The sequence below is a fragment of the Citrus sinensis genome, chromosome 9 (genome assembly GCF_022201045.2).
Source record: "Citrus sinensis cultivar Valencia sweet orange chromosome 9, DVS_A1.0, whole genome shotgun sequence".
Taxonomy (NCBI): Eukaryota; Viridiplantae; Streptophyta; class Magnoliopsida; order Sapindales; family Rutaceae; genus Citrus; species Citrus sinensis.
In genome coordinates, this window is record NC_068564.1 from 22323599 (window position 1) to 22351412 (window position 27814).

Sequence of the window (27814 nt, forward strand, 5' to 3'; positions counted from 1 at the left end):
AGAGATCATGATTTTGCAAAATCATGTAAAAATCCAATTTTTTTTTTTAAAATTTGTGTGCAGGTTTTTTGTGCGCGAGATATATGATGGTCAATTATTTATAAAGTTGAAGAAGGGTTTTAATCTCCCTGCCATGGATCCTTGGGTAAGTTATTCTTTTTCAGCTTTGTTGGTGTTTCTATTTGCTGTGATCAAAACCAGTTATTTAAGCATTGGTTCAATATGGCTCTGAATTTTTTTTTTGTCTCTACTGAAATGAAAAGTTTCATTCAGAAGTTAGAAGTCACTCATTTGGTTTTTACTTTTGTTGTCTTAATTCGCCACAGCTTGCATTTTGTGAAAGTTGCATTCTTTAACAACGCATCACTTTGCGTTATGAAAATTCTGAAATTGTGATGAACGAACTTGTGAGTTTCAGAAGTTTAACATTTGCCATCTTATGAGGCATCTTTTGCTGTTGGTTTGTTTTCATCTTTCTTTTTTCCAGTTAACCTTTTAGTGTGTTCTTGACCATTAGTGAGTGCTTCGAATGCAAACCGGACAGAGTAACAAAATCACAAGTAAAGCCTGCAAACGAAGTATACGAATTCACGAAGATTACAAATTTTTTTTTTGAAAAACAAAATTAGAGACCTTCTCAGCTATACCAATTATTGGTACCCCTTTCACTCTATGAAAGCCAGTAATATGAAGTATGCGAGCTAAAGAAGATTACTGACTGTACAAGTTTACCCATGCTGACTTGCAATTGCAGGTACTGCTTGTCTGATAACACTTCAAACACTCATACGCTTAATGCAAGTTTTAGAGTGTTGGAAATTAGGCCTTGATTTTAGCCTTAATCCTAGAGATATTTTAGGATCCTTTCCTCTGTAAATATAGATGATAGCTGTCAAATATTAGCTCTTAATTAGTTTCCTTTTCTGTTATAATTGCTCTATTTAAAAGGGATCCTTGTACTAGGGATGGCAATGGGGAGGGGAGGGGAGGGGACCAATCTCCCCATACCCATCCCCGATATTTTGCATATGTCCCCGTCCCCTCCCCGTCCCCGTCAGAATTACTTGAGAGAATCCCCATCCCCTCCCCGAATAATAACAGGGGATCCCCGAGGGTCCCCGGTCCCCGAATAACTAATAGTCTAATACATTATTTTTATTTTCGATTTTAAATTAATCATATTAAAATAAAAAATTCAGATAAAAATAAAGTTCAAAATATATCTTACATTAATATTGATCCATTACAAAGTCACATTCAAAATATAAATTATTAAAATAGTTATAAAAGAATGAAAATAATATAAGTAAAGTAACTTATAAGTGCAAATATTAATAACTGTATAATATAATCACAATGTAAAATAAACTCATATTGTTATTGTAAGCTCGTAACCAACTTTGACAGCACATTAAGGCCTCCAATGTGCTTGGATGAAGTTTGTTACGGTGTGGGCTCACAACTCTACCACCGGTGCTAAAAGCTGATTCAGAAGCAACTGTTGTAATTGGAATTGTCAAAATATCTCTAGCAATTCGAGCTAATGTAGGATACCTATTAGCATTTAATAATATAAATATTTTGATATTTATTATTTTTAACAATATTTATAATTTTGTTATTTATTTATTAGTAATTTTAAAAATAAAAATTAAAATTAAAATGGGGAAATGGGTAGGGGATGGGGATTCCACCTCATCCCCGTCCCCTCCCCGAATAAAAAATTGGGTAAAAAATTTTCCCCGTCCCCTCCCCGAATAAAAAATTGGGTATAAAATTATCCCCGTACCCTCCCCGAATGGGGAAAATCCCCAAGGGTACCCGTCCCCGTGGGGATTTTTGCCATCCCTACCTTGTACTGATTGTAAATATGAAGGATACTACTTTTTCCTTATAATTTCTAAGTTGGTATTAGAGCATAGGGAATCGTGTCTGCAACCATGTCAGAAGTCACGTCTGAAACCACTCCAACCCCTGCTGCTGCCATTCCAGAAAAAACATCTGAGACCCTGCGAAACCACTCCAACTCTCATTCTGTTCAAATCACCACCATCCGCTTAAATGGCGACAACTTCCTCCGCTGGTCGCAATCTGTCCGGATGTATATCCGTGGGCAAGGAAAAATTGGTTACATCACTGGTGACAAGAAGGTTCCTGCTAATGATGATCCGCTGTATGCCACTTGGGATGCTGAAAATTCCATGGTTATGACATGGCTGGTCAACTCCATGGAGGAGGATATAAGCTCCAATTATATGTGCTATCCTACTGCTAAAGAATTGTGGGACAACGTTAGTCAGATGTATTCTGACCTGGGCAACCAATCTCAGGTTTTTGAGTTAACTTTAAGGTTGGGAGAGATTCGTCAAGGTGATGATTCTGTCACCAAATATTTCAATTCTTTGAAAAGGTTGTGGCAAGATCTTGACCTCTTCAACACATATGAATGGAAATCCGCTGATGACTGCAGCCACCACAAGAAAACCGTGGAAGACAGTCGTATTTACAAGTTTCTTGCCGGCCTCAATGTTGAGTTTGATGAAGTACGAGGGAGGATTATTGGCAGACCTCCTCTACCACCCATTGGCGAAGTCTTTGCTGAAGTCAGAAGAGAAGAAAGCCGAAGGAGCGTAATGCTCAGGAAAAGGAGTACCGGTGAGTCAATTGAGAATTCTGCCTTAATTACTGATGCAGCAGCCTACAAGACTGCAAATTATCAGTGTAGGTCTGATGATAAGTCACAGGCCTGGTGCGATCATTGCCACAAGCCTCGCCATACACGTGAGAAGTGTTGGAAGCTTCATGGCAAACCTGAAAACTGGAAAAGCAGCAAGCAAGGAGAGAAGAATCGTGGGATTCCTTCAGCCAATGAAGCCAACTCAGGCCACTTCAACAAAGAGCAGATTGATAAACTCCTGAAGTTGATAAAATCCAACTTCTCGTCTGGTATTCCTAGTGTTTCTTTGGCACAAACAGGTAGAAATCCTATAGCCCTTTCTTGTTTAAACTCTTCTCCATGGATCATAGATTCTGGAGTCTCTGATCACATGACTAGTTCTTTTCATTTATTTAATACCTATTCTCCTTGTTCTGGAAATCAAAAAATTAGAATTGCCGATGGTAGTTTTTCACCTATTGCAGGAAAAGGACTTATCAAACTGACCGAGAAAATTAATCTCAATTCTGTTCTTCATGTCCCTAAATTAGCCTGCAGTCTTTTGTCTGTTAGCAAATTATCTAGAGATTCTAATTATCGTATTACCTTCTTTGAATCACATTGTGAATTTCAGGACCAGAACTCGGGGATGATGATTGGACGTGCTAGGATGATTGAAGGTCTTTACTACTTTGATGAAGTACTTATTAGTAATAAAAAAGCTCAGAACTTTATTAGTACTAGTTCAATTTCTGTTCGAGAAAAAATAATGCTATGGCACTATAGACTAGGACATCCTAGTTTTTTTTATTTGAAATACTTATTTCCAGAATTATTTAAAGGGATTGATTGCTCTTCTTTTTATTGTGAATGTTGCACTTTTGCAAAACTTCATCGTTCTACTTATTTGCCAAAACAGTACCAGGCCTCTAAACCTTTTTATTTGATTCATAGTGATGTTTGGGGTCCTTCTAATGTCACTACCCTTTCCGGTAAAAAATGGTTTGTTACTTTTATTGATGACCATACTCGTTTATGTTGGATTTATCTCATGCATAAAAAATCTGACGTAAAATATTTATTTGAAAATTTTTACACTATGATTGAAAATCAATTTCAAACTAGAATTGGTATTTTACATTATGACAATGGAACAAAATATTTCAATGAGCACTTGGGTGAGTTTTTGAATGATAAAGGCATTTTTCATCAATCTACATGTCAGAATACCCCTCAACAAAATGGCATTGCAGAACGGAAAAATAAACATTTACTTGAAGTAGCACGTGCCATAATGTTTTACATGCATATTCCTAAGTATTTATAGGGTGAAGCGGTTTTAACAGCAGCTTATTTAATAAACAGGATGCCTACCAAGGTGTTAAAATACAAAACACCTCTTGATTGCCTTAAAGAATTTTTTCCTGCAACAAGGTTGTTTTCTGATTTACCTGTCAAAGTTTTTGGGTGTACTGTCTATGTTCATGTTCCAAGTCAATTTCGTTCAAAACTTGACCCACGTGCTATAAAGTGTGTATTTTTGGGTTATTCATCGAACAAAAAAGGGTATAAGTGTTTTGACCCTCAAACAAAAACATTTCATGTGAGTATGGATGTGTCGTTTTTGGAAAAAACTCCTTATTTCATAAAAAATTCTCTTCAGGGGGAGACAAATGGAGTAGAAGACAATTTTTGGGACATTTCTATCCCACTTCCAAAAGTTATTTGTCCTATTCAAGGACCACACTTTTCTAATAATGATCAGTTGAGAAAAACAAGTTCTTTAGAGCCTAGTACAAGAGATTCTCGTTCAGGGGGAGAAGCACTACAAACAGATCAACATGATCTAAATTCTGAACTTCAGGTTTATACTAGGAAGAGATTTCATCTAAGAAGTAAAGACTTGAATGCCAATCCTACACAAGCCCAATTTGAAAAATTGAGTTCCAGCACTGAAATTTCAGGTAATCAAATCCCAACTCTAGCTTTGATTCCTTCGATTGTTTCCAATAATTCACTAATTATTTCTGATCTTGATGTCCCTATAGCTATTAGGAAAGGTGTTCGAAACTGCACCAAACATCCTATTGCAAATTATCTTTCCTATCAAAGACTGTCAAAAAACCATAAAGCTTTCACATCTAGGATTTCACACTTGTTTGTTCCAAGAAATGTACAGGAAGCACTGGATGACCCGAATTGGAAATTAGCAGTCATGGAGGAGATGAATGCCTTGAGGAGAAGTGGTACTTGGGAGATAGTTGATCTACCCAGAGACAAGAAAATAGTTGGGTGTAAGTGGGTGTTTACGATAAAATGTAATGCGGATGGAAGCGTTGAGAGGTACAAGGCGAGGCTGGTGGCTAAAGGCTTCACTCAGACTTATGGGATTGACTATCAGGAGACTTTTGCTCTTGTTGCCAAAATAAATTCTATCAGAATTTTGTTATCTCTTGCAGTGAATTGTGATTGGCATTTACACCAACTTGACGTTAAAAATGCATTTCTCAATGGTGATCTTAAAGAGGAGGTGTTCATCAGTCTACCACCAGGATTTGAGAAGAGTCTTGGTAGTGATAAAGTCTGCAGATTAAGAAAGTCATTATATGGTCTCAAACAGTCACCAAGAGCATGGTTTGAACGCTTTGGAAAGGCAGTTATCAGTTATGGCTTCTTGCAGAGTCAAGGGGATCACACAATATTTTATAAACACTCAAAAGACGGTAAAATTACAATTTTGATTGTTTACGTTGATGATATCATTTTAACCGGTGATGATGAAACAGAATTAGCAGCCCTCAAGAAGAGACTTGCAAAGAAGTTTCAAATTAAGGATTTGGGAGTCCTTAAGTATTTCCTTGGAATGGAATTTGCAAGATCCAAGGAAGGTATATTTGTGAATCAGAGGAAATATGTTCTTGATCTCCTTGGAGAAACAGGTTTGCTTGGTTGTAAGATGGTAGAGACCCCAATTGATCCTAACTTGAAGTTACAACCTGCTAAGGTTGAAGAAGTAAAGGATAGGGAACAGTATCCTAAACTCATAGGGAAGTTTATCTACTTGTCTCATACGCGACCTGATATCGCCTTTGCAGTCAGCATGGTAAGTCAGTTTATGCACTCACCAGGGGCTGAGCATTTTGAGGCAGTCTACAGGATCTTAAGATACCTAAAAGGAACTCCAGGGAGGGGCCTAATGTTCAAAAAACATGGACATCTTCAAGTTGAAGTCTACACAGATGCAGACTGGGCAGGAAGTGTCACTGACAGGAGATCAACATCTGGCTACTGTTCCTTTATTGGTGGGAACCTAGTTACATGGCGGAGTAAAAAACAGAATGTGGTTGCTAGAAGTAGTGCAGGAGCAGAATTCAGAGCTATTGCCCATGGAATCTGCGAGGTTATGTGGATAAAAAGAATTCTTGAAGAACTGAAATTTACTTTCTCAACTCCTTTGAAAGTCTATTGTGACAACAAAGCTGCTATTTCTATAGCTCATAATCCAGTTCTTCATGATCGAACAAAACATATAGAAGTGGATAAACACTTCATCAAGGAGAAACTCAACACTGGAATAATATGTATGACATATCTTCCAACAACTGAACAGTTAGCTGATGTATTAACAAAGGGATTGCACAAGAAGCAATTTGATAAGTTGACTAGCAAGCTGGCTATGGAAGATATCTTCAAACCAGCTTGAGGGGGAGTGTTGGAAATTAGGCCTTGATTTTAGCCTTAATCCTAGAGATATTTTAGGATCCTTTCCTCTGTAAATATAGATGATAGCTGTCAAATATTAGCTCTTAATTAGTTTCCTTTTCTGTTATAATTGCTCTATTTAAAAGGGATCCTTGTACTGATTGTAAATATGAAGGATACTACTTTTTCCTCATAATTTCTAAGTTATAGTAAACTTGGCCGCTGGCCCTGAGCCATACCATGCCATTCCTAGCGGATTCATACGCTGCATTGTGCATCATTCTGAGACAACTGCAGGTTGGTAATACCTTCTCACATTCTGAAGGGGAAAAAAAAAATTATTCAATCTCAACATCACACAATTGGACTGGTTAACTGAATGTATGAGCAATGTAAGCTCGATAAAACATTTAAATGGTCTCCCAATTTGAATCAAAGTAATCTGGAAACGGCTTCAATTTATGTAGTTGCAGAGTGCTCATCAAAATAACTTTTAAGGATTAAAAACAGATCAATGAATTTCAATACTCTTATTTAACTAGATATTCGATACCTCTAACAGTGATATGCAATAGAAATCCTCCAAATGCATCATAAGTGCACTTTGATCTCGAATTGCACGAAATTTATTTATCTCAGTTTGCATTATCTTTCAGTAAGTTCCTTCTCACCTTTCATCTGCATAAATGTTCTCAATGAACAAGAATCAGAAAGCACAAAGTAACTGTGAAATGAATATAAACTATTGGAGGAGTGTCAGCTGCCCTTTATGTCTAGGAACATGATAGGACTTAGGGCTAAATTAGGGCTGACTTTTATTGATTAAATCAAAAGAAAACAAACAATCAATCATGACCTACTATTCGAGAGGTAGGTCAATCTCTCCCAAAACTCCTAATGGTTCCTAATACCAAACAAAACTCAACATAGACCCTAAATGACTCCATAATCTCTTATTTATATCTAAACCCTAATTAATAATAAAGTTACTAAATTGCCCCTGCCCCTAAAATTACTAAACAGCCCCTGCCCCTTTATATTTGCGCCTAACATAAGTTTTCATGGGTCTAACATTACTCCCCTCCCAAAAAGACACCTTGTCCTCAAGGTGGAATCCAAGAAACTGCTGCTGTGTTCTTATCCGCAATCCTCTGTGCCAACTCCATTGACTCCCCTAACCCTCTTGGCCTTAGCAAGCGTAGCGCGGCTCAGATTTCTAGCTTTGGTCCCTTCATAAAATTCCCTTCCAACACTGCCTCTGAGATGTCCCCTAGACGTCCCGATAGCAGCTCAAACTTTTTTCTATACTCCATGATTGTTTTCTCTTGGATCAGGACAAAAAATTGTTCGTGCAAATCTCCCTCTTGAGTGGTCCGAAACCTCTCCAACAGCCGGTCCTTAAATTCACCCCACGGCCTCAATGGTTGTTGTTGTTCCCGCCACTGAAACCACATAAGGGTCTTTCCCTCCAAACATAATGCAGCCGCCATCAGTTTTTCCCCTTTCGAGAGTCCATTGATGGCGAAATAGCGCTCTACCCTATACACCCATCCATAGGCATCCTCGCTTTCGAAAATGAGCATTTTTAGTTTCCTTACCCCAAAATCGGCTCCAAATTGAGTCAGCCCGGCCCAATTTCGCGCCATTGAACGTCTCCAACCTCCCGAATCTACTCCATTTTCCGCAAATCCCGAAGACCTAGCCCAGCCCCATATTGGGCTGAAATCCCTCGCCCAACTGCATTCTGGTCATAACCACTCTCTTTCTCACCGGTAACCCCTCCTCCTAGCCATCTGCCCCTAAATTTGACCTGTCCAAACCCAAAACCGCCCTGCACAAGCCTAAATCCAGCCTGCCCCGGCCCACAACAGCCCTGCCCGGCCTACCTTGGCCCAAAACGGCCCTGCCCAACCCAAAATTTGGCCTGCCTAGGCCGTGAGTCACCCCCAAACGCTGCCGAGTCGCCAAGCCCGGCCACCCCCGACTCCCGCGCGACCCATTCTGATGCTGAAACACCGATTCCCAACCCTAAACTGCCTCCTCCAACCGCGTAACCCTCAGATCCACCGCCCCCCAGCAGCAACCCAGCCTCCTTTGCCACGCCCAACGCCAGGAAAGGCTCCCCTAGGCCGTAAGTCCCCTAGGCTGACCTCCTCGCCACCAAATCCGCCGTGAACTCTTGCCCCTAGCTGAGTAAGATTGGTGGTTTTTGGCCCTCCACCCTTTGTGCCGTCACCGAGCATGGGTTTCGTGTCATCATATCCTTCTCCTGCCACACTGCCTTGGCCTGTTGATATTACCAGTGGTGGGTTGAGGTGGAGTTCTATTAATTTCAGCAACATGGCTTCAAGGGATGAAAATTTTTGTTGAACGCTATTAAATTGCTCGTCAATGGTGGCCTTGAGCAAACCAATCTCCGCTTCCAAATTTTTCTTCAAGCACGTCCACTTTCTTTACTGCCATTGTCTCAGGATTCTTGCTCTGATACCACTTTGATAGGACTTAGGGCTAAATTAGGGCTGACTTTTATTGATTAAATCAAAAGAAAACAAACAATCAATCCTGACCTACGATTCGAGAGGTAGGTCAATCTCTCCCAAAACTCCTAATGGTTCCTAATACCAAACAAAACTCAACATAGACCCTAAATGACTCCATAATCTCTTATTTATATCTAAACCCTAATTAATAATAAAGTTACTAAATTGCCCCTGCCCCTAAAATTAATAAACAGCCCCTGCCCCTTTATATTTGCGCCTAACATAAGTTTTCATGGGTCTAACAGAACAATCGACTGAGTTAAAGAGTAACTACAACAAATCACACAGTAGAACAACTTTCTCTTATGAGGCATCATTAACCCAACCTCCCCAGAGGTTACACAACAGGATCATATACAGCATTTAGCATTAATTCAATATTTATATGTGCATTATTTAGCTCTCCACAATCTAATAACTGGTTATACATATTGTTTTCAAGGATAACAGGGACATAAAAGCTTAAAAGTTTCATGATAGCAGACATATTTCTCAGTTCTGTCAGCAAAGGCACAAGAAGAGTCAACGAGACTTCTCTTGTTCTCAAGCCCAGCACACAAAATGAAGAAAATGAGAAAACCATGCTTGTTTTGCGTGTTGTTATTAAGACTACATAGGAAAGTTACGTTATATCTTTTTAAATTTAGATACATTGCTGATCTATTGACTCAGTTCGGAATTCGATACCTTTAGGATAATCTTAAATGAGATTTAAGACAAAAATAAAATAAATAATCAAAAGACAGGAAACATACAAATTCACTAAGAAGAACGTCAGGTGTGGCCTCCCCAATCACATCACCTTGGTAACCGTCCTTCAGAACCTCCATAGCGGCCTGCATGACACATTTTAAAGCAGAAGCTGCATTCATTAGCTTCGGGTAGTGTACTGCGTGTGCAGGAAACAGAAAATAGAAGATTTTAGAGCCTCAAAATATATACCATTTCAGACTGCACATACTGACTAATTCCAATTTAGCTAATATGTGAATTGCAAGGTAAATTAATGAGATAGTGCCAGTAAGAAATGGTTCCAAATTTACTGGAAGAAGAACCAAAGCAAATGAAACAGGTTTACTTATGGTTCCACAATTGTTGTGCAACGACTAGCATCTTTACATAGAACAGCTCCTTCTAGTATTTCCAGACACAACCTTGAAAACGTGCATTCTCTTGACAAAGAAGTAGCAGAAAAATCCTTTCTGATCAACCATAGAAATTTTCTTTCACAGATCAACTTACCTCTAGTTGTAATTTTCCACCGCATCCTATTCCTTCCAACTCCACCAGCACTTCATGCGAATTTCCTAATAAAACACATATTTTATTTGATCATTAATAACTATTTGAAGACCCACCTAGCTTTAATCTGCCCTACACCAGCAAGGTTGCGAACAAAATTATTAGAAAGCTCCATTTCAAGTATGAGTACAAAAACACAATACCCTTGCTCAATAATGGATGCATAATTCGGCAACATAAAAGCTAGGCAAAAGCTAGGCAACCATGATGATTCATCATTTTAATATCAATGTCATGCATGAGATTCATTGAATTCTCACCATCACAGAGGCTATCCAGATTTAAGCCTGCGTTGCCGGTGTGTTTATGAGGCGTAACAAAGTTTGCATCCAGTTATTAGTATATATAAGTCTAATTCAGCTTTGAATTGGCAGAAGGTGTAACCCCATAAATTTGAATAAAGATGAATATCGTCATGGTTAGGAAACTTTATTGGTCCAATCAGGGGAATGGTCCGAATGGTTAAACTAAAGTAATTACAAACAGCTCAATTACATTATTTATCATTAAACAATTTAGAAATAAACTCTAATCTTGTTCTGCCAAAAGACGAGCAATGTAACAATATATAATCAGATGTTCCTGAGTTTCTGTAACATCAACATAGGAAAGCCAGCAAAAGTAAAGAGACTGCCAGATATAGAGAGTGACTATAACTTATATGCCCCCATTTAACCTTACTTTTGACTACCTGACCATCCAATTCCATGAACACATAAGGATCACTCGTTCCCAGAAAGCCAGTAGAACATGCATGAGTAATCTTATAACAGAAATAAAAACTAAATGAGTGAATTCTAACTTCTGAAAATAACTTTCCATTTCAGAAGAGACAAAAAATTTCATAAGCATATTGATCCAATATTTTAATAACAGGTTTTGATCACAGCAAATAGAAATACCAACAAAGCTGAAAAAGAACAACTCACCCAAGGATCCATGGCAGGGAGATTAAAACACTTCTCCAACTTTATAAATAATTGGCCATCATACATCTCATGCGCAAAAGACCTGCACATAAATTAACAAAATTTGGATTTTTACATGATTTTGCAAAATCATGATCTGTTTCCCAGTTCATTACCGAGTTCATCTCTACCTTTCTATATGTTCATTCACAGCCCATGCGCACACATAAATAACAGCATGGAAAATTATTGCTACCCATCATTCAAAAAGATTAGAAAAACAAAATCATTAGAGTGAAAATGGTAACATACTCAGAGAGATACACAGTCTTGCAACCTGCAACATCAACCTCTTTCCTCCCAACACTTTCCTAATCACAAAGCAAAACACAAAACAACCAAATAAATCACATGGGCACAAAAATATTTTTAAAAAATTAAGTTAAATTTAATTACAGGTGGGGTTGTGTAAGATTCGAATGCAAACCCAGCAAGAATGACAGCAAGATTAATATCAAATGGTGGCCTTTCATCTTGTTCTTTATCTTCAATCTTATCAATCTCAGCATCCTTTGTTTTGCAAAAGCAGCAAACTGAATAACCCTTATCCCCTTTGCTTTGATAGCTTCGCGGGCAAAGAAGACCAACTCAACTTTCCCAGAAAATGGTTTCTGAGGAAGTTGAGACACTGGAAGCGGTGAAACCTGGAAAAGAGGAAATGTGATTGGGACAGAATTGTAACTTCATGCTGTGAACTTGTAGGGAAGCCATTAGTAAATTGAAGTGAAGTGATAGTGGCAGCAGTTGTGTAATGCAATAAATTAAAACATGTTAGCATGTAATTGGAGAAGAAAAGAAGCTTTGAGAAAAATGTGGGAGACAAGTGGTTCGAAACCCCACGGTGCTATGTGAGGGAGTGGCTCTGGCCAACATTGCCATGTGGACCATTGAAACATTCAAGTAATAATCAAACTGTTACATCAGCAAAATAATTATCAAACTAGTTGGTAAATATTAATCACTAACTCAAGCAAGTTTGACACCAATGCATCCCCTAAAAAAGTAGAGTTAGTTACCTCCTCTAAAGGCATATCTTGAATTGATGAACATTGTACTGCTATAACATAGCCTCGAGTTCAGGTACATAGCTGGCTAGCTTTAGCTGCTCATCTAATTTAGAAAGTGACGAGTAAATTTCATCGGAGGCTGGGTGAGATTTATCAGAGGCCGCAAACTGATAAACCTTCCTTTCCATTTCAATCCAACTTGAACCAGGACATCTCTTTTCAATCCCCAGTTCCTTCATGGCAACCCTAATTTTGGTGACCTCAGCCCATCGGCTCACTTCAGCGTACATGTTAAGCAAAAGAGTGCAGTACCCGCTATTGTTTGGCTCCAAAATCATCAACTCATTAACAGCGATATGAGCAATCTCCAAGTTTCTATGAAGCTTACACCCACCCAATAAGGCACCCCAAATAACTGCATTTGGTTGAAATTTACTGCTTCTTATTAGTTCTAAGGCATCTTCAAGTAAGCCAGCTTTGCTCAAAAGATCAACCATGCATCCATAGTGCTCGACTTCAGGAGTTATGGAATACCCACAGGTCATGCTCAGAAACCTCCTGCGACCCTCTTCAACAAGCCCTGCATGTGTGCATGCACTTAGAACACTAATGAAAGTGACCCCATTTGGTTCGACATTTTCATATATCATTCTATCGAACATAGCCAGTGCTTCATGCGCAAAACCATGGGCTGCAAGACCTTCAATAATCGAATTCCAACAGAAGAGGTTCTTCTCACGCAACTTGAAGAAAACTAAAAGGGATCTATCTAAGCTCCCGCACTTTGCATACATATCAATCAACGCAGACCCAATATAAACATCGATATCAAATCCAATTTGCATTACATAAAGATGTATTTCTCTCCCTAAATCAAGGGCTCCGAGATGGGCACAAGCAGATAAAACAGTAGCCATGGTAACTTGATCAGGGCTAATCCCACTCTTCTTCATCTCATTAAAAGCATCCAATGCTTCTCTAAATTGGTTATTCTGAGAATAACAAGTGATCATAGTAGTCCATGAAATTATATCCCTTGCAGGCATTTTGTTAAATAATAACTCAGCAGCCTGAACATTGCCCAATCTTGCATATGCATCAATCATAGTGTTCCACGTGGCGATGTTCCTTTCAGGCATCTCATCAAACAATCTCCTCGCAGAACATAAATCTCCAGCTCGAGCATGGGCTAAAACCATTGTAGTCCATGAAAAAATATCTCTTTGAGGCATTTCATCAAACACGCTTCTCGATTCGAAAAATTTATTTGAATTCGAGTAATAATCAACCAAAGCAGTTTGCACAAACACATGGGAACCGAATCCATTCTTCCAAACCTGCCCATGCACAGCTTCTCCAGAACAGATATCCAACAACAGTGAGCAAGCCTTAATCAAGGATGAAAAAGTGTAACTTGTGGGCAAAACTTCAGCTCTCAACATATGTAAATAAAATATAATAGCCTGATGTGGGTGACCACAGTGAACTAAGCCTCTGATAAGTGCATTATACACAAAAACATTGGGTTCTTGCATCTGGGTAAAGGCTAAAATAGCGTAATCTGTACGGTGGAACCTACTCGTACAAAAGCTGACAAATTGATTAGCAAGGAAACAGTCTTGGTTAGCATTGGTCTTGACCATGGTGGCATATACACATTCCAGTTCTTTAACACTGGAGCATTTCTTCAGTTGATTTGCCATGGTGTGTATTCGGGTGAATGAGAAAGCAGTTGGGATTGAGTTTCGGTTAAAGCTAGTAACAGCTCTCACGTACTTGACAATCATTTGACGGTGAATGCGTCGGCGGAATGGAAAGCGGTGTCAACAGATTTGCGCTGTGCGATCCAAAAACCAGATTTAAAGGACACAATATCGCCACCAATGAGCCCCTACCGGTGGCCAGTAATGTCGAGCATCCGAGCAGAACTGTCAGTGGAGTGCCGCGCGTTCGCGACGGAGTCTCCGACGGGGCAGGAGGTGACGGAATTCCCGCAGGAGGTTGGCGGCGAGATGCACAAGCGGGGCGGCGCGCAGGATAAGGGGAAGGCAGTGCCGGTGTTCGTGATGCCGCTGGACAGCGTGACGACGTCGAATACTGTGAATAGAAAGAAGGCGATGGACGAGAGCCTCAAGGCGTTGAAGAGCGCGGGAGTGGAAGGAGTATAACGAATCGAGTATACTAAATTTTAATTGAACCACGACTAATTAAGTCCTCCAAATAATTTATGACTTCTTTTATGTAAGTCCAGTAATAAGTCAATAATACTCAACTACAATTGTACCACAATAATTAAGTTCCTTAAAAAAATTATCGACTTCTTTAATCAAGTCGGATAATGAGTTGAGTATACATTACCTTAATTAGACGACAACTAATTAATTTTTTTGATAAAATTCTTTAACTTATTTATTGAGGTCGGATAACGAGTTGAGTATAGTTGACTTCAGTTGGACCACGATCAATTAATCTCCTAAAGAATTCTTGATTTTTTTAATGGGAGTCGGGTCGATGTCACGTCGCAATGCTGGCAAAGGATCGTGGAATGACAATCTTGGTAAATGTTACTTCTTCTTGGCGATTGTACTTTTGCTGAGTATTCGGAGTTTCCCTAGGGACACTGGCTGCATTTCATTAAGATGGCTCCGAAAACCACTAGAACTTACCGGTCCAATGCGGCGCTTTCCAGTGTGGTTATTTGGGATACTGGGGAGGAATATTCTTCTTTCTTGAAGTTTTCAACTCAGCTTGCACTTATCCTACTTAAACGTGGCCAGTATGATGCTGTTGAGGTTAGTCCTATGCCTTAAACTTTCTTCCAGCAGCAAGTTCTGTTGGATGGAACACAATTAAACATAAACAAACACTTGTCCAGATATTTTGAGTAAGTTTTATTGATTTTTTATTTCAATAATGCCCTTTCTTAAGTATGTACTTACCATCATGGAAGCAACATGTACAAAAGGAGAAAATATGACAAGGTAGAGATGATGACTAGTGTGGACTCTAATGATGTTGCCTTCTAACTCAAGCACAACGCAGATTACATGAATTTTTGAAAGAGAGTAAAGTCTGTGAAGCTGTTCGCTGTTTCTTTGGGTATATATTTAAGTTTCCAATTAATTACTATAGCTATCATGTCTTAGCACCCTGTACCCCGTTGAAGCAACCCTACAGGGGGCACTGGGATATGAATTGTCCGGTAACTTGAACAAAATGTGAATCTCACTTTATCTTACACAATAATTTCGTATTCTTTATTGTTGTTGAAAGTTCTATAACAGTGGTGATGTTTCAATCTTATGAGAAGAAAGAGAAGAAACGCTCCTGAAACTTGCTCTTACTTCAGAGCTGCATCTAGGCAAGGAGCTTGCCAGGCTTTGTAAAGTTTGTCTCATGAAGTAGGATTTGGATTTAGTAAGCTTATTCTGAGAAATTCAAATTATATATATATATATGAAACACTGATTCCACTCTCTTTTGAAGGCACGGGTAACTTCGCTTTTTGATTAATTCTATGTGTACCAGATGGTTGCTTATCTTCTATAGCATATTAGCATGGAGCCTTCGTAGTATCAATGGGCCACTGCACATATACTTGAGCAATAATTGTATTAGTGAAGGTGCTTGTCAGTTTGCTCTGGCAGTCTTGCTGGACTGGAGGAGGTTGACGAAGCTTTTGGTCCAAAAGATGATTGCCTTAAGGTAAATTGAATTCAGTGAATCTGCCACTACCATCAAATCAAAGGACGACTTTGGGCAAGTTTATTTTAGATCTTAATTTATTCCGTGATGTTTTTTTTTTTTTTTGAAGTACTGAAATATTATAATTAGAATTTTTATTAATATTTACAATTAAAAATTTATCATATAAAATAACATCTTACCTTCAAATAATATTAGAAAATATCTACTTCACTCATATTAATGGAGAAAAATTTATCCACATCCAAATTAGTGATTGCTGATTAAATAAGTTGTATCAGTTGTTGTGCATATGTGATAAGCTATTGATTAAAAAAACACCTTAGTGTTTGGTAAACTATACTGCTGCGGTTGTTGTGAATTTAAAAAGCAGTGTGCATTTGGTAAATTTTATTACAAATGTGTTATTTTATTATACAATAACCAAAATAGATATAAATTTAAATTAACTTTTTGGAGCGTGTTAAATAATATTTAGACATGTCCTTTTCTTTTTTTTTTTTAAATATAAAAAATTACACAAAGTGAAAAAAGTACTCAATTAAAAGAATAATGCATTTCTGACGGAACGGAAGTGTGAAAGGGTTTAAAATAGTTGAAATAAAGTTTTTAAATAAGGAAGTTATTTGAATAATTCTGAATAGTACAAAACTAGAGTTTTAGATCTCTTTATATAATAGCCATAAATAACGCGAATTTACTAAAATTGACAAATCCAAAATATTATTTTATAACAAAATTCTCCTAATCAAACCAAGAAAAGGAAAATAAATTACACTCAAATCCGAATTCTAAACAAAGATAAAAATTTGAGAAGAATTAGAAAAAAAGGAAAAAATCTTAAAACTAAACAATGACCAGAAAAGAAAGGGAATTTTTTGTTTGACCATGTGTCAGAACAGCGCAAGGTGTTACGGCTTAGATTCATCTCATCACAAGCTTTGAAATAGTATATTATACACAAAAAAACAAACACCTGTAGCCTAAATTATGCCCTCCAGAAGGTATCCTGCTTGTAATACACAACCATCTTACATCAGTCCCCTTTGCTTGGAAAAGAATTCATCCTCGAGTTAGGCTGATACAACTCCTCATTATCTAGATGATATGGGAACAGGTCCGTTACGTTGAAATTGTGAGAGATATTCTAATTATCTGGCAGCTGAAGCACAAAAGCATTATCATTAATCCTCCATGCCACGTGAAATGGACCATATCTCCGTTTTTCCAACTTGGCACGAATATCAAGGAAACGACTACGTCGCAAATATGCCATCACCAAATCTCCCTCTTGAAACTCTTTACATCGGTGTTTGTCTACCTCAGTTATGTACTTAGCATTGACAGCCTTCAAATGAGCTCGAACCTCAGTATAAATCTGAAGAGCCTTTCTACCACATTATCCACTACTTTGCTCTCTTTTGCTGCCATATGCATGACAGCCAAATCACAAACATGGCATGAGGAACAAGTGTAGACAATCTCAAAAGGAGTCTTACCAGTAGATCAATTTACCATATTGTTGTAAGCAAACTCGACTTGAGGCAAGGCGGTTTCCTAGTTTCATTAGTTGTCAACACAAGCACACCACAACATATTGTCCAAAGTGCGATTGACTGCCTCTGTTTGACCATCTGTTTACAAATGAAAAGCACTACTAAACTACAACTATGTGCCAAATTTATTCCAGAGATTATGCGAAAACTTACTGATGAACTTCACATCTCTGTAAAAAATGATATTCTTTGGAACACCGTGCAAACGCACCACTTCTCGAAAGAATAGATACACAACTGAAGCAGCATCTTCAGTCTTCTTACAAGCAACAAAATGCTCCATCTGCGAAAACCTATATATCACCACCAATATAGAGTCTCGATCTGTCCTTGTGCGCAGCAATCCTAACACAAAATTCATAGATAAATCCAATTAAATATTTTTGGAATAGGTAATGGCAAGGATTCTGTGGGTGTCTCTTGTCTTCTTGGCATACCAGACACCTCTTCACAATCTTTCGCACATCTCTATTCAACAGCGGTTAATAATAACACTCTTCCGCAAGCGCCTTGGTCTTATGTTTTCCAATATATTTGTCCAGTCCTCCTTCATGTAACTCACAGATGATCTACTTCCTTAAAGAGCTTTAAGACACGTACAACTGATTAACTCTGAATAGATATCCATTTTGAATTAAGAAATCCTTAGTTTTTTAATGATTTATGTAGTAAACCCAAATATCTTCATCTTCAGCGTACAACTCCTTCAAGCACTCAAAACTAATAACTTCATTGATTATAGTTAGTAGTAAAGTTGCTCGCCTACTGAGTACATCTACTATCTTATTCTATTGCCTAGACTTATGCTTTACAACAAAAGTGAACTTTTACATATAGCTTACTCATCTTGTATACATCTTGCTTAGGCTTTACTAAGCTTCTTACTCATATACTCAATTGGTCGCCCTTCTTGGGAAAGAACAACCCTAATAGCATTGCCAGAAGCATCACTTTTGACCTCAAATAACTTGTCAAAGTTTAGCAAAGTTAACGCAAGAGTAGTAGATAACTTCTCTTTTAGTAAAGTAAAACTCGCCTTATGTTCTTCTCCTTATTTGAACTTCCCATTCTTTGAGCACTCCGTAATAGGTGCAACGATCATGCTAAAATCTCGAATGAATCTCCTATAGAATGTTGCCAACCCATGAAAGCTCCTAACATCACCCACAGTCTCAGCCATAGGCCATTCTCCAATGGCTTGTATCTTTTACTCAATAGCTCTAATCTTATATGCACCAACTATAAAACACAAAACCCTATATTACTCTGTAGAAAGTTATGTCTTTAGACTAATGTAAAGTTTATTTCTTCACAATACTTCCATAACTATTCTCAAATGCTCTAATGCGTTAAGATATCAACAGAATAAATCAAGATATCATCAAAATATACCATAATAAATTTACAGGAAAAAGTCTTAAGAACCTAATTCATCAAGCGTATGAAAGTACTTGGTGCGCTAGACAACCCAAAAGAACCTAATTCTTCTTTTTATTCATTAAAGGCATCAAACAAACGCTTTTACTATTCCACCAAATTCATACATATTATCCATTCCTCTATGAACTGTAACAACATCGAACAACCAAGATCTTCCCAATAATAGATGGCACGTATCCATATCCATTATATCACACACCATTCACTTTTATAAATCTTCTCAATAGAAAAGGAAACGATAACCGTCATTACTCGAGTTTCTATCCCTTTTTAGTTGAAAGCCCCATCACTTTGACCAACACCTTTGAAACTATGTTCTCGCTACTACCACTATTAATTATACTTTAACGCAAGGACCTTAGACAATCCTAGGCCATTATCTTACGGTTTAACAATGGACTCCATATTTCGATAGCACAAGTGACAAAATTGATTCGATGGTGGCATGGATAAAATTTTCTAACATGCCCCATTATTATTACCACAAAAAGTTCTCCCAATGATGGGGCAAGTGATGGGAGAGGTTATTCATATTGACTTCAATACGAGGTCAGCATCTAGAAGGAAATTTGTGAGAATAACTTTGAAAATTGCTCTAGACAAACCTTTATGTTTGCAATTTTTACTTGATGGTAGGATCCAAAAAGTTGAATATGAAAGCCTTCCTATCAATTGTTTCAATTGTAGAAAATATGGTCATGTTAGCATTGGGTGTCCGGAGAATGGAGATGGTGAGGAACCTCAAGATGAGAATGGGAAAGAAACATGAACAATGAAGCGAAGCCACCTCGACCAATTCTGGAATAGACTGGGCACCCGAAATTCAACCCTTAGTTGTTGGTAGTTAAAAAAGGCAACTATCTGAATCACAGTGAAAATACTAAATTTAAGGATCCCAATCTTCTGTCGAATGGAAACATTAGCGCTGGCTCAAGATTTAGTCCCATTTTAGATGTTAAAGATCAAGATGACGATCACCAAATTGATTAAGAGGATATCAACCTAAGTCAAAATGTTGGCCTCCATGGCACGTGTCTAAAATACAGTCAATCCTAGAAATAATCTCAAAGAAAAAGTAGAGCCAATATCTCAAAAGATACCCAATTGGCATGTAGCCCCATGATAAATAAAAATAATCCTACTCTGATTAATAATAATCATGCCTCAACAAGTTCACGTGCCACTACCGCTTCCCATGCAATCTCTTAAGCCTCAACTAAACCCATGCAAAAGTCTAACTCGTGTTCTCTCACCAAGACTAGAAGTAATGACTTTGTCCTATGCAACCCATAACTATACCAACTAATCTCATCCCAAAGAACTATACCATTGTCATCATTAATCCCCGTAATATTAAGGCACCTTCGATAAACATTATAGGGATTAAGAATTCTAATCCCCATCTTGTTGTAACTGTGGAGGGGGTAGGACCATTTGGTAGGCCCTTTAATGGTGAGGATATAGAGATGGAAAATACAGAGAAGACTCCGAAGAAAGTGATTATAAAGAGGAAGATGACGAAGTGTTCGACTCTTCTAAATCTATGGTTTTTCTTGAAGAGGAAGATGAGATGGATTTTGATCAACACGTTGATGATCCTGATGTGTAAAGGCTTCATTTTTATTTTGTATTATATTTATTATGTTTAACTTATTTATGTTTTGGAATTGTCAAGGAGTTTCTCCGAACCTTCAGAACACTTGTTTTCACTTATAAGCTGTGTCTAGTCACTTTGTTCGAACCAAAAATCAGTGGTTGTAAGGTTAATGGGTTTATTGCTAAGAGCATATTTAATAAATCGCATTGGGTTAAAGCTATTGGTTTCTCCAGGGAATTTTTCTCCTTTGGAACGACAATTTTGAAATAGAAATTGTCCTCAATCATAAGCAGTTTATCCATATAAAGGTTAAGGAAGATGGTGACTCTTTCTCATGGGTGACAACAGTTTATAGTAATCCTACCTACTTGGTCCGGCTACACCTTTAGGAAGATTTGGTTATTTTTGCGAATATTGTATAGGGGCCGTCTGTTAGTAATACTCTGAAAAAAAGGGTGGTTCATCTACAATTATGAGAATCTGTAATTTATTTAAAGGTTGGATTCATAAGCACCACTTGTGTGATCTCAATTAAAAAATTCTATTATTTACCTAGTCTCGAGGTAATCTTTATAAACGTTTAGACAGGGTGTTGTGTAATAAGGAATAGTTCGGTCTTTACCCAAAAGCTATGGTCTTACATCTACCAAAAATTCATTATGATCACAGACCTCTACTTATTCGACATGAGAAGAGTTTTAGTAGCCATGTGGGCTTGAAACCGTTTAAAATCTTGGTGTCTTGGCTCACAGATTCCCGGTTTTAGAACTTTGTTGCTACAAATTGGGGTACATGCAGTGGTTATGTGCAAGCCGTAAATGATTTTGTTAAGAAGGTGAATAAGTGGAATTCTAATGTCTTTGGGAATATTTTTAAGAGAAAATAGAAGTTGTTGTCCAGGATTGGTGGCATTCAGAAAGCCCTTAAAACCCATTGCTCTAAATCTCTTCAACAGCTTAAGATTTTCTTAAAGAGCAAATTAGAAGAAGTCTTAGCCCATGAAGAGATTTTGTGACTCCCAAAAGGTAGAAAGCTGAGGATTCAATGAAGAGACCATAACACCACAACAAAGGAGGAAGAATAAAGCTGTTATGATTAAAGATGGGGAGAGTAAGTGGCTTTAAGACACGGAGAAGCGTAAAGCTCATGCAGTCATTTTTTTCAAGCACCTTTATTCTAAAGATAAATTACTATCACCAAAGTTCTACTTACAGTACATGTCCAACCATCAATGATAATACTTTGAGAGCTCTTAGAAGATCTATTGAGGAGGTTGATATTCATGAAATAGTTTTCAGTATAAAGCCTTTAAAAACCCTAGGGGTTGATTGTCTACATGCAACTTTTTTTTAAAGCCAATGGCATATTGTGGGTCCATCTCTCTGCAAAGTTGTTAAAAATGCTGGCAACACCATTCCCATTGAACTGAACTGAACCATTATTGCACTCATTCCAAAGACTAATAGTCTTACTACCTTTAAAATGTTTTAGCCAATTAGTCTTGTATGGTTGCTTACAAAACCATTACAAAGCTAATTGCCAAAAAATTGAAAGAAATCCTCCCTAACCTTAGTGGTCCCACTCATACTAGTTTCATTCCTAGGAGATATATTACGAAGAATATTGTGTTGGCCTAAGAAATTATTCGCTCAATGCAGAGAAATAAAAGAAAGGTTGGGCAAATGGCAATCAAAGTTAACTTCGAGAAAACTTATGATTTTTTACCATGGGATTTCATTTTTTGACACTTTAGTGTGAGTTGGCTTGCCTCTTGAGTTTATCCGGGCTATAATCGAGTGCATCACCTCAACTTCGATGCAGCTTTTGTGGAACAGAGATCTCACAGAAAGTTTTACTCCTTCGAGAGGCATAAGACAAAGTGATCTTATTTCCCCTCATATTTTTGTCTTATATATCAAAAGACTAAGGCATGGTATTTGCAAAGTAGTGCGGGAAGGAAAGTAGAAGCCTATCAAGCTCACCCGTAATGGCATCCCAATCACACACTTATTTGTTGCTGATGACTTACTTCTTCGGGGCGAAAGCTAGTTATGATCAAGCTCGGGTTATTAGTGGAGTCCTTGATAATTTTTGTGCAGCTTAAAAAGGTTAGTAAAAGTAAAACTCAAGTTTTTTTTTTTCTTAAAATGTTCCCATTGCCATAGCTAGGGGTGGGCAAAATATCCGACCCGACCCAATCCGATCCGAAAATTTTCGGATTTGGATCGGTTCGGGTGGTGAACAAAACCCGATCAGGTGAAATTGTCTCAACCCGATCGGGTTGAGAAAAAAAATTTGGCAAATACAAATCACATAATACAAAATACAAATACACACCCACACGAGTACACGACACAATCACTGAATCAGACAATCAGTAACTCACTTACTCACAGAATACAGAATCTACAGATCACACATCACAGACTTCACAGTGTCACACAGACTCACGGATTTACATTTTACAGTAATTCACAATTCAGTATTCAGTAATTCACAAAGTATTCACCTCACCGCAACAAAACAATTCAATAATTCACAAAGAAAAGAACACAAGCAAAGCAAAGTCTCATTTTGGCTCACAAACCCTCACTCACTCAGACACTCACCAGTCACTGCCTCACGATATCATAAACCCTCACTGTCACACACAAATCACTAAAACCAGCACTCAAGCCGTCAAGCACAAGCAGCCAACCCACACCCATTCACGCCTTACGGCCTCTGTCGCTCACCACACGCAGCAAACACACACGCACAGTTCACGGAGCTACCTTCAACCGGCCACCACACATAGCAACCGCTGCCGAGAACGACCCCAACCGAAGCCGAAGCTGATTCGCGAAGATCGTGACCTGATCTACAGATCTGCTGCAACCAAGCGCCAGATCCAAGCCTTGAATCCTCCACTCCACCATCACTCAGTCTGATTGAAGATCCACTCGGCAAGTTGCCTCCGATCCACTCGAGTCTCCACCATTGGCATTCACGGGTCACGACTGTTGAGTGTTGACATCTGGCCACCACACCCTCACAGTCACGCCTCACGGGTCACGGCTCCAGTCTCAAAACTCAAAAGGTCTCTTCACTCTCTGTTTTGGAAGTTGGAAGTTTGGATTTGGAACTTGAACTCTTGAAGCCCGAACCGAATCAGCAAATCCGGCTTTTGAACTTGTTTAAGTGATGGTATATCCGTATATAATATATAGTTATATATGCATTAATGATTAATTATAATTGTTATTTTTTATATGTTATTTGAGAAATGTTAATTGTAAATGTTAATTATATATTGTTAAATGTTATCAATAAAATGAAAATAATCCGGCATTAATTTTCTATTACTTATTAATAATTGATTTTTTGTATGAATAGTAATGTTAGATTAAAAATTAAAATTAAATATTATGTTACAATATAAATTATAATTATATATGTCATATGATATGTGTATTTGTAGAATAGTTTCAACTTCAACAAAAAATTAACCAATTTAATTGCAGTAGTTTCAAGTTTCAACCTCAACAAATAATTAATCAATTTAATTAATTGCATGATAACCATTAACCAATAAGTAAATATTAAGTGGTTAAGTACATATAATGTGGGCATAATAAGAATTAAGAATTTAAGATACGGATATGTAATTAATATTATATTATTTTGGCCAATGGATAATTAGATATTATAAATTAAATAATTACTTTAATTTCTTAGTTTTCTTTTATGGAATATGCATCTTGAATTCTTGATCATATATAAACATTATGGTGGAAAATTGGAAATATCGATTTCAAAAAGTTTCATAAAATTAAATTAACAATTATTTGAATCAATTTGTAATACTAACTATTAAGTAGATTTTTTTAATAGTCTTTTTGTGTTTTAATTTATGAATTTATGATTAATAATTATTTATTTGTATGTTTAGATGTCTGGACACTCAAGATCGAATTCAATGAGTGATGATGACAATCAAAGTGTTCAAATGGAAGGAACTCAAAAGGCAAAGCGGAAAAGACCAGCGATGAAGAAAAGATCTGCAACGTAGAATCATTTTACTTTGCTCGAGGACAATCCAAACAAATGCAAGTGCAACTATTGTGGTAGACAATATCAATGTCATTCAAGGCGTGATGGGATTACAAATATGAGAAATCATATACTGGCTTGCCTTGCATACAAGACATTCCGGGAACAACAAGAGAGAAGTCAACAAAACTTGACAACTGAGGGTGGGGAAGGAAATGCAAGTAATATGGTTTTGGCTAAAGGGTGGAGTCAAGACGCTTGTAGAAAGGCAGTCACCAAAATGATCATTATGGGTGAGTTGCCACTTAGTTTTGTGGATAACAAAGGGTTCAGGCATTTCTGTAGTGTAGCCATTCCACAGTTTGTTATGCCATCTCGGAGAATTGTTGGTAGGGATGTTATGGATTTATTTTTGGAAGAAAAGATAATGTTGAAGAGTTTGATTTGCAACAACAAACAACGAGTGTCTCTTACCACTGATTTATGGACTTCTGTTCAAAACATGAGCTACATGGTGATCACAGCTCATTTTATTGATAGTGACTGGTGTTTGAACAGAATGATTATTAGTTTCAGTGTGATTGAAGATCATAGAGGGAAAAAGATCGGTAAAAAGATTGTAGCTTGTTTACAAGATTGGGGGATAGAGAGGTTGTTTGCAATAACTATTGATAATGCCAGTACAAATGATGTTGCTGTTAATTATGTGACTATGCAATTACTTGGTTGGAGGAATGATGATGCAATTGTATTGGCAGGTCAGTATATGCATGTGCGTTGTTGTGCACATATTTTAAACTTGATTGTTGTTTCGGGGTTGAATGAATTGTATGCTAGTGTTGCCGCCATCCGGAATGCTGTGAAGTATGTGAGATCCTCCAGAACGAGGCTACAGGCATTTAAACAGTGTGCTCAATAAGTGAAATGTCTAAATGGAACGGTTGTTTTGGATTGTCCTACTAGGTGGAATTCCACCTATTTAATGTTGATGACTGCGTTGAAGTTTCAAGCAGCATTTGATAGAATGGTAGAGGTGAATAAACCGTATGAGGCATATTTTCTCGAGAAAGAAAATAACGTTAAAAGGGTGGGCCCGCTTGGACCTGAGGATTGGGAGAGTGCATGGCGAATTGTGAAGTTTTTGAAGGTATTTTATGATGCCACATTGTTATTTTCTGCTTCTTTGAGTGTGACTTCTAATCTTTGTTATGATACCATTGGCTTAATTGAGAGCTCATTGACTGCATTAGAGGGAAGTAGAGATCCTTGAGTGGTGGCTATGGCTTATCAAATGAGGGAAAATTTGATAAATATTGGGAGTCTTTAGGGAAGATGAATAAAATGTTGATTGTTGCCTCTATTCTTGATCCACGAGCTAAAATGGACTTTGCCAAACATATTTTTGAGATCATTTTTGCCAATGATGGTTGGAAAGTTGAAGAAATGACCAAAGCAGTGAAAGATTTGTTGAATGAGCTTTATGATGCATATAGTGCAATGTGCTCTAGTTCCACACCATCGATGTGTAGTGAGAGTGTTCCTAGCAGCAGCTATGGTGGTACAAGTTATTCTCCTTATTTTACAACTGAAATTGGTTTGCCGGAGGGTCCTAGTGGTGATGGTGATGACATTTTCTGAGTTTCTCGCCCTTTCTTTGGGTATGCTTAGAAAGTGTTTGTTCAGAATGAGGGCAAGGGAGTAGTATCTGAGGTGGAACGATATTTGAGTGACCCAGTTGATGATCCAAGCAATCTTAAGCTCAATGTTTTACTTTGGTGGAAGGTTAATGGATCAAAGTATCCAATATTAGAGAAAATTGCAAGGGATGTCCTCGTTGTTCCTGTTTCCACAGTGGCATCTGAATCTGCCTTTAGCACAGGGCGTCACGTCATTGAAGAATATCAGAGTTCTTTGACCCCTTGTATGGTTGAGGCATTGATATGTATCGAAAATTGGTTACAAGCTAAACTTTTTGCTAATCCTGTCTACAACCTTCAGGAAGATATTAAAGAGCAGATATTCCATATGGAGCTACAAGAAGGTAATATTTTTCTCATACTTTATAAAGTTAAGATGTATTATAACTTTATAAATAGCATCTACATGTACTTAAGTTACTTACTAATTTCATTTTTTTTTTCACATTTTAAAGAGTTTGTAAGATCACAAGCTTCAACGGTGGAAACAGTGAGCGCTGATATGGGTGTTATGGATATTTGAAAGGTAATTCTTAATATATATTATTATTTATAATTTCATATTATATGTTTAGGTTGTAATTTACACTATAATAATAGACAATAGTTGTTATAGTTTTAATTTATAATTGTTTCATTTATTTTAGACACATTGAAATTGTTGGAATGGTATTACCTAGGAATTAGGATTATTATTAAATTTACTTGATGATGAATGCCATGAAATAAGCCACAATTGACTTAATTTTTTTTCTTATATTTAATCAAGTACACATATGAATTGGGCATTTGTGTTTGTGTTTAATGTCCCTTTATTTGTAATGTGGCTTAAAGAAAGTATTTAAACAATTATCTATTATTTTTTCAATTTTTCCCTAGGGGATATATGCTTCAATTCTTCAACTTGGAGTAGAAGAAATTGAAGTTAAAAGTTGTCAAAGTGCTTGCGAGGAACGGTGGAGTCGTGGAGGAAGTTGATCTAGATTTACATTTAAACTTTGTTGTGTTTTGGATTTTGGAACTTTGTCATTTGTGTTTTGGAAAATGGAAACTATTTAATTATGTTTAATTTTGTGTTCTAAAGATTAATGTTTAGATTTTAGAATTGGACATTGCGCTTTGGATGGAGACTATTAAATTTAAACTTTGTGTTAATTTTAATTTTATGCTTTGTGTTAATTTTTAATTTTGAATCATTTGAATTTAATTCTATAGTAGTTTTCTTTTTTTGTTGGTTGAAATGAATGAGGGAGGATAAGGAAGGTGGGAAAGAAATGTCTTAGTTAGCAAGGTGACAAGAGTGGAAGAGAAACATCCTTGTTTTGTAAAGGACATGCACATTCATGTTGTTATTGCCAGAATGAAAATGAATCAATCCCTTACGTTTGCTGTGTTTGTCTTTTGGATTAGATAAAGTGTATGCAAATTGCAAAGTGTATGTAAATTTTCTTTTAAACGGCTGTATCTCCACTTCTCCAGAGATCCCCATGGCAAAAAGCCAAAAAGAATAAAAAAAATAGAAAAAAAATGTTTCCTTATCAAGTATCAACGTGTGGCCCCATGACAAAATTAATGTGGATTCCAGTCCACTGATTGAGTTTTGCCATTTGGT

The 27814-nt window shown here is 37.3% G+C and overlaps 3 protein-coding genes and 1 long non-coding RNA gene across 6 annotated transcripts in view; 3 read left to right on the top strand and 1 right to left on the bottom strand.

Moving 5' to 3' along the window:
• Positions 1-27814, top strand: part of LOC102627249 (uncharacterized) — a 42691-nt gene that overhangs the window by 593 nt on the left and 14284 nt on the right. Inside the window, exon 3 of the mRNA XM_052434430.1 lies at positions 64-145. Coding sequence (XP_052290390.1) covers positions 64-145 — 82 coding nt within the window. The remainder of the gene's footprint in view (positions 1-63; positions 146-27814) is intronic.
• Positions 1835-3435, top strand: LOC127900048 (uncharacterized). The gene is made up of 2 exons (XM_052434434.1): positions 1835-2976; positions 3291-3435. Exons 1-2 carry the CDS (start codon positions 1941-1943, stop codon positions 3323-3325), a joined length of 1071 nt encoding a protein of 356 aa, XP_052290394.1. The 5' UTR covers positions 1835-1940; the 3' UTR covers positions 3326-3435.
• On the bottom strand, positions 6730-14372 carry LOC102626966 (pentatricopeptide repeat-containing protein At1g06143). Of its 3 annotated transcripts, none has more exons than XM_052434432.1 (7): positions 12185-14372; positions 11596-11812; positions 11421-11479; positions 11130-11211; positions 10141-10205; positions 9654-9734; positions 6730-7036 (listed from the first exon to the last, which is right to left on the bottom strand). In XM_052434432.1, exon 1 carries the CDS (start codon positions 13960-13962, stop codon positions 12226-12228), a length of 1737 nt encoding a protein of 578 aa, XP_052290392.1. In that variant the 5' UTR covers positions 13963-14372; the 3' UTR covers positions 6730-7036; positions 9654-9734; positions 10141-10205; positions 11130-11211; positions 11421-11479; positions 11596-11812; positions 12185-12225. The 3 variants fall into 3 exon arrangements, with proteins under 3 accessions (XP_052290392.1, XP_052290391.1, XP_052290393.1); XM_052434431.1 differs by having other exon boundaries at positions 11565-11812; XM_052434433.1 differs by having other exon boundaries at positions 6730-7214; positions 8926-9734; positions 11565-11812.
• On the top strand, positions 26348-27564 carry LOC127900049 (uncharacterized). Its single transcript, XR_008052029.1, has 3 exons — positions 26348-26546; positions 26658-26728; positions 27082-27564. It is a non-coding gene; the product is annotated as an uncharacterized LOC127900049 (long non-coding RNA).

What these genes read in the sequence shown, in the direction of transcription:
- LOC102626966 (XM_052434432.1), bottom strand. Translation starts at nt 13,962, where the DNA reads ATGATTGTCAAGTACGTGAGAGCTGTTACTAGCTTTAACCGAAACTCA.
- LOC127900048 (XM_052434434.1), top strand. Translation starts at nt 1,941, where the DNA reads ATGTCAGAAGTCACGTCTGAAACCACTCCAACCCCTGCTGCTGCCATT. An exon ending in TGTTTCTTTGGCACAAACAG is followed by an intron (nt 2,977 to 3,290) that starts GTAGAAATCCTA and finishes TGTGAATTTCAG; the next exon opens with GACCAGAACTCGGGGATGAT.